This window comes from Pelophylax lessonae (assembly GCF_965119305.1).
Source record: "Pelophylax lessonae genome assembly, chromosome: 9".
Classification (NCBI taxonomy): domain Eukaryota; kingdom Metazoa; phylum Chordata; class Amphibia; order Anura; family Ranidae; genus Pelophylax; species Pelophylax lessonae.
In genome coordinates, this window is record NC_138776.1 from 62,848,546 (window position 1) to 62,862,466 (window position 13,921).

Here is a 13,921-nt window from a genome sequence, read left to right on the forward strand (position 1 = left end):
GCCTATAGAAATGAATTTAAAGTGGTTGTAAATGCTCAAGGTTTTTTACCTTCATATATCCCATGCATAAGATTAAAAAACCTTCCCTGTGCAGCAGCCCCCCAGCCCCCTCTGATACTTACCTGAGCCTCATCTCCATTCAGCGGCTTTTTGAGGACTCTGCTTCCGTATTGGCTAACACAGCAGTGGGAGTTAATGGCTGTCAATCACAGCCACTAAGCCAATCAGGAGAGAGAGGGGCCGAGCTAAGCCGTGGCTCTGTTTGTGAAAAGAAACGTAGCGAGACTGCTCGGGTGCCCTCGTTGCAAGCTGCAGGAGGGAGGAGTCAGGAGCACCGGAGAGGGACCCGAGAAGAGGAGGACCTCAACTGCACAGAGCAGGTAAGTTTAACAGGTTAGTTATTTAAAAAAAAAGGAGACTTCATTATGACTTTAAGCACATGAGAACTTTTGATACCATAGGAGGCCAGAAATAGCTACTCCAATTGTGTTATAAAAACAAAACATTCAAAAAAGTTTCTAGATTTCTAACAGATGTGCAAATACATTTCCCAGCATACTCTGCACTAACATTACTCCCCTGTTATGGATTGCTGCAACAATATTTTCTCCAGGAGAGCGGTAAATGAATGAGTTAATGTTTGTCCTGCTATACACACATTTAGACGGTATGTGTATGGATAATCGTACAGGCTGGTCTCAGCAAGTATCCACATCATAGCGTGAAGCATGTCTTATTTGTGTCTAAAATGATCACATTTCATGCTCAATGGGGGGACCAGGACTTGAAAACATCCATCCCAAAGAGACTGATAATGTCTATGAAAATGCAAGCCAGCACTGTACGAAGAGGCTTAAAACCTGGAACCAATACACCAAATCCCGCATCATCCCAACGAATTATCAAGATGGGTGGCGGAAACAAAACAATTTGCTGAAGTGTGCTGCCTACCTACACTATGGGATCAGCCATTTGGAAAGGTCAGCCAATGGACAGGTGGATGCAGCCTGCGAGTCCACTAGAAACCAGCGATAGTTGCGGTGGTACAGAATGCTGAGGCAGAATTACTGGCAGTTCAGTCAGTGCACCTGCACCACATTATGCAACGCTTCATGTATAATAACAGCATTGGGACTCTGCTGCTTGAGCTCACATTGATTTAAAGGGAAACTAAAGTCATCTTGACATTTTTAGATATACAGTATATAAGAACATTATCAGTGTGACTTATCTAAGTTTATTAAATGGCCTAAAAAACTATTTTTCTGTTTATAGTTACCTCTATCCATATATGAGGACAGCGATATTTCAGCTTTAGTGCTACACAGCAATGGTGTTTAATTGCTCTTCTTACTCCACTGCAAGTCTTTAGGTCAGTTAAGACCGATAAGAATTCACTGAAGGCAGCACCAAGCAAACTTCAGATGACTTATTCTATAGTTGATTTTATATCAGCATTCATTCAGCAATGAGGCTAATAGTTAAAGTGACACAAAACAATATCCTTATTTCTAAAAATAATACATCCACAACATAATGGTCCTGTAATTTATTTCTCATGAAATCGTTTTTTTTAATGCATTTTTCTGCCTCCTTGTAACACCCTCTGTGATCTCCTGAATCTCTCCTTGTTCCCCTTCACTTCTGTTTGTTTGGAACTAGCAGTGCATGTTAGTTGCGGTCATGTGTACCGCTCTAAGCACACTACACATCCCATAGTCCAGTCCTCAAACTAAGGCCCTCCAGCTGTTGCGGAACTACATATCCCATGAGGCATTGTAAAACCCTGACATTCACAGACATGACAAGGCATGATGGTAATAGTAGTTTCTGAACGGCTGGAGGGCCGTAGTTTGAAGACCCCTGCCATAGTCCATCTCGGAGGGGGCTATGTTCCTACATACAGTGGGACCATGGGGAACAAACATAGCCACCCTCTAACAGGAAGTTGGATCACAGCAGCAAAAAAAAAAAAAAAAGAAGGAATTTGGAGATATGGAGGAGGCTGACCGCAACAGAAAGGACTTTTCTAAGTTATGAATACATACTTGAAATTATTTTGTTTAAAACCAGTTTAGTGTCACTTTATTTGAGGATTCACCTAACATACAAAAAAGACCATCATGTTCACCTAAAAGCATTTTTATAAATTATCATTGCTTCAGGTAAATAATACAGTGTCAAATAATTCCAAAACAATAACGGATGAATGACCTGCACTACAGAGTTTTTCTTTTTTTACTGCTAATTATGTGGCTGTCATGCTGACCCCTCTCGGTTCAATGCTTTGACTCAATGACTTAGAACACATATGACAATAATAACTGCTGACTATCCTGATCTAAGTACTATTCATTATTTATTTCAGGTACTGTACTTATATAGCGCCATCATGTTTCGCAGAGTTTTTAATACTGTATATATTGTACATTCACATCAGTCCATGCCCTCAAGGAGCTTACAATCAAGGGTCCCTATCTCACATGCATACATGTCTGCTGCTCCATTCCTCTGCTATCAGTATGAATCACTTCTGACACCAAGAGAAAAAAGGTGACAGAGGAGAGACCTCCAGCAGATTGACTGCCTCAGCTCTGTTCCTGTGTGCTGTGTAGAGAGGGTGTGTCTCTTCCCTCCAATCAGCTCTGCAAAATGTAACTTCATCTCTCCACCCCCTGTTCTCTGAAGGCTCAGACACGTTTTATAAATACTGTACTTTGAACAGATGTAGAGAAGAGAAGAAAGCAGATAAACAAGTACAACTTATGTAGGAGGATTTGTTTCTGAGAAGAGAATGAGGGATACCTATTAGCAAAAGTATGTAGGCATAGGACACACACCCTGCCACGCCCCCTAAAGGAGAATTATACAAAAAAAAAAAAAAAAAGATTAGTTAAACCCACAAGTGCTTTTTTGGGGTTTTTACCACTACTTTTCCTTTGTACTTGCTTTTTCAATTTAAAAATTCAGCAATTTAGAAATTGAATGAAAGGCTTAGAGCTGGGAAAGACTTTTTGAAAGATAAAAAGTGCATTTTTGATATAACTATATAGATCAGACCAAAATGAGGAGGAAAGAGGGACTTTGTTCCAAATCAGGGACAGTCCCTTGAAATCAGGGACAGTTGGGAGGTGTGCCCCTTTTCTGTAAAAAAAAGACTGGCCTTTAGAACCACTTTAAGTATGTAGCATATGTGTGAATTCATATTCTTTTGTGACTTTATTTATGGGTCAGTAAAGTGTCCACATTTTTAACCACTACAGATTTCCTTTAATATCATCTTCAAGATACTTGTAGTTCTGGAATGGATACTTTAAAGCGGAGTTCTGGCCTCGGGGGTCAATTTGAGCTAAAAATACCCCCGGGACAGTCAGGGCTAGTACATTCCATAATGGATAGCCTCTAAAATGTCCCGGGTTGCACTTCCCTGTAAGAAGAAATACTTACCTTGAAAATTTCTTCTCCAGCGCTGCCATCTCAGGTGTGGGCAGCTGAAGCCACAGCGTCCCTCTTCGTGTCCTCTTCCGTGACGTCGGAGTCCCACAATGCACTGCACCGGCCCCGCTCGTCACTTCCGGTGCAGGGCATGTTCAGAAGCTGTTTAGCAGTGAATGCCGTGCCTGCACCGGAAGTGACGAGCGGGGCCGGTGCAGGCGCATTGATTCCTGGGAGCGATGACGTTCAGCTCCCAGGAATCATCACAAACCGGAAGTGACGGCGCGGGCCGCGGCCGCAGAGGGAGGAAGTGGAAGGAAGGTGAATATATTTTCTTCTATAATAAGGTAAGTGACCAAAAAAAAAAATTGGCACTATCCATTTCTCTTTCAGGTTCCCCTTAGCAAGCTGATGGCCCAAAATCAATTTTATCGATTTTACCGATTTTGTGGCCGGAACTCCGCTTTAAGCTGGGGTCTGGTGCAAAGATAATAACCTCCTTCGCCGAATCAGAGGACCCTAAAACATGCAAAACATGTTAAACCTCTACACCTCTTGATAGGAAGTCAGCCATGGCTCAAAGCATCACTATTAGGAAGCTATTATGTTTTGTTCTACTGCTTTCATGAAATAATGTAAGAGAGTTATTTTTTTTTTTTGTTAAAAAGACCTGGGTGCAGATGTGGAATATTTTTTGTATGTCTTGAATGCCATCTTTACTGATTACTAATGCCTTGCAAATGCCACCAACTCAGCGTAGTACAGGCTGGTACATAGTTTGTACCTATTGCAATCAGTGATGTTCACTACCAATTACCAAAGCTTGCACCTGACAAAAAAATGTATTATATTTTGCTTCTAGGGAACATTTGGCCTAGCTGCTAATTCTTACTGCAGAGCTTTCCAAAAATCAGTAATGATTCTGTATGCAATTGCAGATTGTCACTGAACTGTGAATCTCCCAAAACAACCACCTGCAGCGGATGACTGATAATGTTCATTGAATTCCTTACCAAAAGTGTACATAACCTAGTCATTACCAAACCTGCAGGGAACAGCCCAGACTATGCCCCTTTTATTTTATCAGTCTCTTTCGGGGGGCATCATTCCAGCACTTACAGGGCAGGCAGTCAAAGCAGAAGTGAAGGTTTCATTCTGAGCGTGCTCTCGCCATCATTTCCCATCAAGCAAGGGATAATTATTGAAGGAGTAATTGGACGGTTTAATGCGTGTTGTCACCGATCAGCAGCTGCCAAATGTTTCCATTAGAGAGAAACAAATGTTTACAAATTCAAGACACCTATTAAAAAATAATAATGTGATGTAATGAGTGGTTAGTGATGGCGGAGTTCACATTTAGCCATCTGGACAGAGCACAGGTCATCCTACAGGTTCTCTGGACATGGACGCTGGAGAGAGATATGAACTCTGGGTGAGAATACACTAAAATGACTTTCCTGGCCAATATACACAGGCAGGATCTACTCGAATATGTCGCTGGAGAATTAAACACAAAGCTGGCTCTTAGTCTTCAGTATCCATGTATCAGTATTTATCCTATCACTCCTCTTATCTGGCTGTACTCACAGGAGGCACTCTGATGATGTAAAGCTGCAAATTTGCTGCGATGAGCATGTTCATATTTAAGAGATGAGTCTTCTATGTGAATGCCAGGAATCTCTGCTAACATATCACAACCTTCTAAATCATTATTGGGATTATACTCTGGAATGCTGTGCTAAGGGACAGGCAAATGGCTCTTTACTAAACTCAAACTGAAAACACTGCAGATTTTTTACCAGCGTTATATTCAAGTCTGCAATAAATCTCCCCTCGTCCACCGAACCCACCATATTATTATTTAATTATGTGTGTCATGCTGCGTCATAAATAAGGGGAATGCCAATCAGCTGATTTGCTTTAGGGATGGGGTGACCAGCTTGCCATTCATATTATGAAGAAAGGCTTGAACTGAGTATAGCCTTGTATACGCAAAAAGAAAATCGGGCGAACATTTTCGTTTCAGGAACGATCGTGTGATTTTCTGATAGTGTGCACACAACTTTCAACAGCCGATTCCGACCTTTCGAACTAAAATTTCCGAAGGGGCAAACTCTTAAATGTTTCTTGTAAGGGAACAGAACAAATGATTTTCGTCTAATTTGTACCATTTACATACGATTTTCATCTGAGAAAACTCTGAAACGAAAGACTGCACATGATCAGAAACAAACAACAGAAAAAAGTCTTTGTCATACGAGAATTTTCGTACATCATTTCCTTCCTCAGTTGTGATTTGCTGACACAACGAGGAAAATTGAACGATCGTTCGCCTGATTTTCTTATAGTGTGTACTAGTGATCGACCAATATTGTTTTTTTGTTGCCAATACCGATATTTTGGCAGATGCATATTGGTATTGGCCAATATTTTTATAAATTGAATTTATTTTTTTTTCTGACCGGTACTTTTGTGGAGGGATCTGGGGGTCTAAAAGTCCCCAAAGCCCTCCTCTGCACTTAAAAGTATTCAAAACGCCAAGTTTGGCTATTTTGAATGCTGTCAGTTTTTTTAATCTGGCGCCAGACAGTACCTGGAAGTGATGTCACTCATGACATTACTTCCCGGTTTTTGCATGGAGACCCGATCAGAGCCGAATGCGGCTTTGATTGAGTCTTCGGCGGCCGTGCAGGCCGGTTGCCCGGGTCTCCCGGTGGGACGGGAGACCCGGGTGAGCCGCGGAAGACGGCGGGGAGTCGTCCCCTCCCGCTCCTTGTAATGACAGCTGAGCGGCTTCTCAGCCACATCAGTTGTCATTACAAGACAGCGGACCGTCGGCTATGGACGCCGGTAACGGGGTGATGCCTCTAGCTGCAGGCAACACTCAGGTACAAGCACTTTCCCGAAATATCAGCAATATCGGTAACCTCCGGGGCCGATTCGGATACATCGGGAAAAGTGCAGATCACCCCCCCCCCCCCCCCCGATATATCGGCTTTGCCGATAATCGGTCAATCCCTAGTGTGTATCCCACTTATGACTGCAGTAGTGATAGCAGCACCTTGATTTCCTGTGTCAGAAAGCAGAAAGAAACAATTGCCTGCAGATAGGTAAGGATATTCATGAATCATATTCACAATGCTCCAGTTTAGAGTCCCTACAGTTCATTCTGCCTATGTGAACTTTCTCACAGAATTGTATCTAGCAGACGCAAGGAGCATGCTGATATTAGGAGAACAGATTGACAAGAGAGATGAGGTCCTGGGTTTAGCAATTTTCCTCCTATTGTCCAGTCACAGGGTGGGGGAGGGAAAAGACCAGTAAGTGAAAGAGCAGCAGAGAAATATCAGATCGACTCCCCCTGCCAGACAGGTCTGTGCTGTGGGGCAGAGCTGTGTAAATGTCAGGCCTGGAAGGACACGTACAAATCATTTGGCAGGTAATTTAGCTGTCTTATATGTATTTCATCTGTGTATTTGTATGGAATTCAGATATAAAGGAAACCTGTCATGATAATTACTTGCTTGCATCACAGAACAACAAGCGTGCAGATAAGAGCTTATGAATCTACACTGACTTTTCTGACCTGCATATATGTTCTGAGAACATTTCTCAATAAGTCAGTGGAGGCTGGTGCTCAAAAATTTTGGGGGGGCCCAAAAAGCAAAATTTAATAGGTATTGCTTCGCGGCAAAAAACGCAGTAAAAAAATTGCGTGACTTTGAGGTCATGGTACAGGCATGGCACAGGTCAATGTACAGGCATGGCACAGGTCAATGTACAGGCATGATGGCACAGCTCAATGTACAGGCATGATTGCACAGCTCAATGTACAGGCATGATGGCACAGCTCAATGTAAAGGCATGCAACTTCACAAAAACCACACAGTGCGCCGTGGTCATATTGTCTAATATCGCCACTTACCGTTAGCTGGGCTGCTGCTGGTCCCCGACGGTCTGTCACACACTGCTGGGAGCCTGGGACTGTGTCTACTCACCCTCCCTGGCTGCGCGGCTGCGCCTGCGGACTGCCTGAAGTCGACTGCCGGTCTGTGGTGGGGTGAGCCAGAATTCAGGACGTCTCCTACTGTCCTGGCCGTAGGCGGCTACGGCTCACTCACTCCTCCTCGCCGGTCACGCTGCTCTTCCGATCCGTCCGACTGTCAGCTCCTCCTCGCTGGTCACGCTGCTCTTCCGATCCGTCCGACTGTCAGCTCCTCCTCGCCGGTCACGCTGCTCTTCCGATCCGTCCGACTGTCAGCTCCTCCACGCCGGTCACGCTGCTCTTGCTTGCGAGTCGATCGCCTCTCCGAGTCCTCTCTCTCTGCATCGGGCCACGGGCGGGAAGGTGATCGTGACGCCGGGCGGTGCACCGCCCCCAGGCGTCACGTCACCAGGTCCGATGTCCTCCTGTGATTGGTCCAGACTGGACTCTGGGCCAATCACAGCCCGGACATCGTTAAAGTGGGGTGTGTCGGGGCGCATTGCTCTGCGCCCGACACACCCCCAGAAGAGCGCCAATCGGCGCCTCTGCCAGGCGAGGGTGGGGTCAAAAACCCCACCCCCCCATACCCAGCACTAAGTCCGTCGCCCCTAATGGGCGAAAAATGTACTTTTTTTTTTTATTTAATCTTTTTTTTTCTGCTTGTGTTTGTGGGGGGGGGGGCGGCGCCCCTGCGCCCCCTATAGGCGGGCCGCCACTGCAATAAGTATTAAAGCTTGTTTGACAGTCTGCTGACCAGGTAACTATAAATACATCAAGCATTTTCAGAAGGTGATCAGCAATGGCAGCCCTTCTTGCCCTTGTCTTCTCATTAGGGAAGACATTTCACAACTGAGATGACGTTACAGAGTGCTAAACTCCTTCTGTCCTACTCCAAAAACACTCTTTTAGGAGGTGTTTCTGCAAGTGCAAATATCTGTACCACAACAATATACAAGCATATCAACCACCATTCCTACCAGGTCATATATGTTCCCTGATGTGAAGAGTTAGCCGTTGAGCATTAGGTTTGCACTATAACTGTAAACACACATTGAACGTTTATCTCTTCTACCCACACTTACCTTTCCATGTCCGCATTTGGTGCCCGTGAGAACGAGCCCTGGATCCGGCATGTCGTCCCCCAGGTACACATGTGTGCCACGGCACAGGATTTTGCCACCTTCCTGCAGGGGAATATTCGTCTCAATGGAAACTGCATTAGTGCCAATGACAGGCCGGCTGGCACCACCTTGGCACTGAATCTTTCCACACTTGGCGTCTCTAAATAATAAGAGAGATACGTTTATTCTGTCTCATGAAATGTAAAATATCAGAGATAAATAATTTCCTGTAATCTATTAACTTGCATAGAACAAAAGATACCTGCTTTCACATTTCATAAACGTTCCTGCTGAATTTTTTCCACAGTTCCCATATGGATCCCCTGCGGAGTTCACTCTCTCAAAACAAATACCTGGAGCTGGCTTCGCACCTGAAACATGAATAGCACAGATGTGTGTTACTTAAAACTGAATTCCCCCTTCAGTAAAACAAATACACAACCCAGCACAGCTAAATACAAAAAACTGCTTTTGCTGCAATACTCACCTTCAACTTGAAGCTGCCCTTCCAGTACTTCTTTACCACCATTATATGTCACCAGTGCCCCCAGGGTAATGACAGCCAGCATCTTTCAACCCACTTCTTGTTCTGATGTCAGGTTGGGCATTTCTAATGGCATCCCAACACTCTTAAGTTAAACACACCTGACTCTCAGCACTCTACAACATAAATACAAGCTAGTGGAAATAACTATATTTCATCAATATCTAATAATCAGGGTCATCACTCAGAGCCAATCCAGGATTTTTATGCCTTTGCACACTGCTGTCAATCTAGCACAGCTGAATGACAGCAAACATCATGCAATCCCCTTCTTATTCTGAGGTCAGGCTGTCCTGACCATTCCTATTGGCACCTCAGCACTCTTAAAGAGGAACTGCAGTCTGCTCACATAATTTGTCACTCTGAAGCTTCCCTCCAACCACTTTGCATATTATTTTATATATACAGACACACACACAAACATTATATATATATATATATATATATATATATATATATATATATATATACATACATATACATACACATACAGACAGACACACTCACACCACTGCTTGCCTGCACATTTCTCCTCTCCCGATGAATGCTTATGGATCTCTGCAGTCTCCAGTTTTCTCTGTCCTCATCCAGCCCCCTCCAGCTTTACAGCTCTCATTGGCTCTCCTATGACTCACCCCTCCTTCCTTGCTGGCAAATTCTCACAAGGGTGAGAGAGAGAGCTATGCATGATGTCATTAGCCTAGGCTAATTACCATACAAGAGAGATGAAGTGGGCTGTATTTACTGGCAGAAAGAAAAATGTTTTACTATCCAACGTTAAAACAACAAGGGCAGAGGATTTAATAGATGGAAATATTAAAAAATGACTGAAGGTCCACTTTAAGCCTAATTTGCATGGGTGTACTACAGCATACACCTGTGCAAGGGCCGTGTTTGTCTGTTTAGGGATGTACAGGTGTTCCTTGCATCCACATGAAGGCAATCCAACTCATGTCAACTGGGTTGCAGTGATTGTATGGACATAGCCACTGCTCCCAGCTTACAGCTACGCAGGTGCAGGCAAACACGGCCCTTGTACAGGAGTACACTGTAGTATGGCTATGCAAACAAGGCCTTAAATCAGTTGTAAATTATTATTTTGTTAAATTAAATAATAAACGTTATACTTAGGCTGACCATACATTATACAATTATCTTGAACAATTTTCCAAAACCATATAATATGAGGTCATACCTAAAAACTTTCAAATTGTATGCAAACAGGCAGGCCCCTACACTACATAGTTAAAGGTAATTCTAAAGGAAATTGAATAGGAAAATTGTATAATGTAGGGCAAGCATAACAGAGCGGCCCCATACCTCCTCTTCTCGGGTCCCCCACTGTCGCCCTCACCTCCTCGTCTTCTGTGTGTGTCCCCATAGAAAGCTGTGTGCTTTGGGGGCAAGCAGTGCGGAAGCGCTCCAGAGTCGGGCTGGGCTGTGTGCATCCACAGAGACACAGCTCACAACTCAGCCCCCCTCCTCCCAGAATTTGACTGACAGCAACCGGAGCCAATGGAAAGTCATGACAGCAAGGAAACTTGTATTTATAGAAGATAGGGAAACAGATGATGGAACCACTGCAGATCCTAAGTGTAGTTTTCCTTAAACTCAGGGAAAAAGGTGACTAGCCTGGCTGTGCTGTTGGTCAGGGGTGTCTAGACCAAAAGACTGGCTGAACCCAAGGCAGAAGTAGGCAAAATGTTTAACAGAAATGTATTTCAAAGGTGCATTTAACTTTAAACAAATCTCAAATAGTCTGCTATATGAAAAGAATAGCTTGGAAAACGGCATTGTGTGTGCTTAGTGGATGGGGTGGAGTTTAGCACTTCAAAGGTTTTATGTCTACAAGCTACAATTATGAGCTACATGCAATGACTTTAAAGTACTGCAGACACAACAGGTCTGCTAGTCTTTCTGAAGCATCAAGCAAGTACCTTTCTAAATGTATCCCTGTATGTCTTTTTTAGAAAAAGAAAACTAATTGCAAAATTTGCAGGCACAGTAATTGCTAGATTTTACTAAAACAGGTTCTAATGTTTTGTATTTTTCTCTCTAGTCCATTCACAGCCATGTTAATTGATGAAAAGTAAATCAGGATAACATTTTCATGAGGCTTTCAAGCTATTCTTCTGGTGCTTGTAGAGGTCACCGAATAAACTTAGAGGCGGGAAATGTATGATTTGGCTCCATTAAAGCCAGAGAACGTCATGTTCATGTATTTTGTCCCCCAGAGAGTTCCCAGCTTGTATTCGGAAATAACAGGGGGGCTTTCAGTCATGGCAAAACATCTTTAGTGAGCATAGAGAAACAGTTTAAAATTTTCATACCTGGAAGTGTAAGATTTATAGTACAGAATAAAAATTTTACGGGATTGTTGTATGAAGCCTCAGAAAATGCCTGGTTGCTTACCGCAACCAAACAGCTACTTTTATTTTCTAATTGGTGATGAAAAACTGATAGGAAAAACGGGTGATGCAAACCTCTCCCTTTACTTCAGTATCTAGCAACTCAGCTTTATATTTTATTAATATTATTAATATACACTATATTTGGGAATAAAATAAGCGCGCTCTCCAGAAATGTGTGCAAGTGACAAAAAAGAAAATGCTATATAAGAAATAGCAAGGTGTAAATAACTTAAATCCACCAAAGAAAAAACTACTATCACAAAAGCTGTGTTTAGCGACAATTAGTGTGACAACACCCCATAAAGTGTAGATATCCCACACTGAGAAGAAACAAATGGCAAAAAACTTTCCACAAAGTTCGCACAAATAGGGAAAGAAAGTCCTTTCGGACACAAGTCCATTGGCTTCTTCAACTTAAATTTCCCATGAAGAGCGAATGTGTCCAAAACACTTGTATCTTCACCCAAGGACAGGGTGGTGCATGCACTGTGGATGGCTCTTTACCAAAAAGATACCAATAATTGGCAGTCAAGATGAATCGATGGCCTGTATCTTCACAGTGTATCGTCCCCTCCTTTCCATATACACCTCCTGCTTGCCTTCCTGTTGGCAGCCGTTGGGCAAGCACGAGGTGTATATGGAAAAGAGGAGACGATACATTGTGAGGATACAGGCCGTCGATTCATGAAAAAGTTTGAGATTTTAAGTCTGCCACCTCTTCTCTGCACAGAACTAAACTGTATCTGACCACCACAAACCAAAAGTGCGATTTCATTAATTTTTAATAATCAAACCAAACTCACTCATCTATCCATCAATTTATTTTTTAATTGATTATAGGTACTTCTATAGCACCATCAATTTACGCAGCACTTTACATATACACTCACCGGCCACTTTATTAGGTACACTTATTCAGTTGCTTGGTAACACAAATTGCCAATCACATGGCAGCAACTCAATGCATTTAGACATCTAGACGTGGTGAGGATGACTCGGTGAAGTTTAAACCGAGCATCAGAATGGGGAAGAAAGGGGATTTTGAACGTGGCATGGTTGTTGGTGCCAGACGGGCTGGTCTAAGTACTTCAAAAACTGCTGATCTACTGGTAATTTCACATACAACCATCTCTAGGTGCTGCGTGCTTATTAAAACTTCAATACATAAATACCATGGGCTGTGCTCAGTGTACCATACCATATATCATATACATATATAAAGTGCTGAGTGCTTGTTGTTAACCACGTGAGAAAAATAACAATATGTGGCGTCAGTGGATATCCACCAAATACACCGCTGCTTACCGCACTTGTAAGAAAGATGGTTCAGCACTCCTCGGTCACTGAGCTCCGCCGACACTCCTCAGTACACACTGCCAGGCAAAACAAAAACAGAGAAATTCCCTGCCCAACTTACCTACCAGCCTGCAACCAACCAAAATATCCTGTCTAACAGTATGCGCTAAAAACAGAAAAGACAGAAAAATGATACTAGCGCTGCAGTCTTTAAGATGGGTCAGTCCCCTATGCAAAGCGGGTGATAAGTACCAGAGGCGTAACTAGAACCTTCGGGGCCCCGGTGCAAGAAACCATGAAGGGCCCCCCAGACCCCTAGCTGAGGCCCTTCCCTTCAAGCCTGGGGCTCTTCCCACTGATCCTGGGGCCCTTTACTCTCATTGCGAAGCCCTTTATTACTGTCCCGCAGCGGGACCCTTTCACAAGTTCTGCAGTGGGCCCTCTTCCTGCCATCTTGGGGCTTCTCCATGGTGGGTGGAATGCCAGGGCCCATTTGCAAGTGTGATCTTTGCGATCCTGGAAGTTCACCCACTGGTGTCAGTAGTTTTTATTTTTTGCTATTTTAATTGTATTATTTTTTTATCATTTTATTTTATTTTTTTACAATGTCACTGACTAGGACTCTGTCCATTCAGAAAAGGAAGGAGCTGGTAAATGACATATTTACCGACCCCTTCCTGGTTCTCTATTGTGAAACATTCCCTGCATCAGCTGGCAGGAGAGGGAAGGGAGCACACTAGGGTGGGGGGGGGGGACCAGGGGAGCACACAGAGGCCCAGAGACAGCAGAACACAAGTGAACTGGATAGGAGAGGCGGCGTGGGCAGCATACAGAGGAACCAATCTCCTCCATTTACCTCCTGCAGCTACAGGAGGAAAAAAGAGGAAAGTGATTTCTCTACATGCTGCCCCCGCCGCCCCTCCTATCCAGGTGCACAGGGGAGCCCCACAGGCCTCCTGGAGCATGGGGCCCGGTTGCAATTGCAACCCCTGTAGTTATGCCCCTGAGAAGTACACCAGAAGCTGTACTATCCATCAGAAAGAGAAGTATTAATTTCAAAGTACTATCAAGCGATCCAGCAACGTATCACAAATGAGGCCAGTTAACATTTACTTACACATCAAAACTT

At 43.6% G+C, this 13,921-nt stretch overlaps 1 protein-coding gene across 1 annotated transcript in view; it reads right to left on the reverse strand.

Annotated features, from left to right (window-relative positions):
- Positions 1-13,921, reverse strand: part of ADAM12 (ADAM metallopeptidase domain 12) — a 1,097,024-nt gene that overhangs the window by 120,600 nt on the left and 962,503 nt on the right. Inside the window, exons 15-16 of the mRNA XM_082269366.1 lie at positions 8,804-8,912; positions 8,503-8,701 (exon numbers count right to left, since the gene is read on the reverse strand). Coding sequence (XP_082125492.1) covers positions 8,503-8,701; positions 8,804-8,912 — 308 coding nt within the window. The remainder of the gene's footprint in view (positions 1-8,502; positions 8,702-8,803; positions 8,913-13,921) is intronic.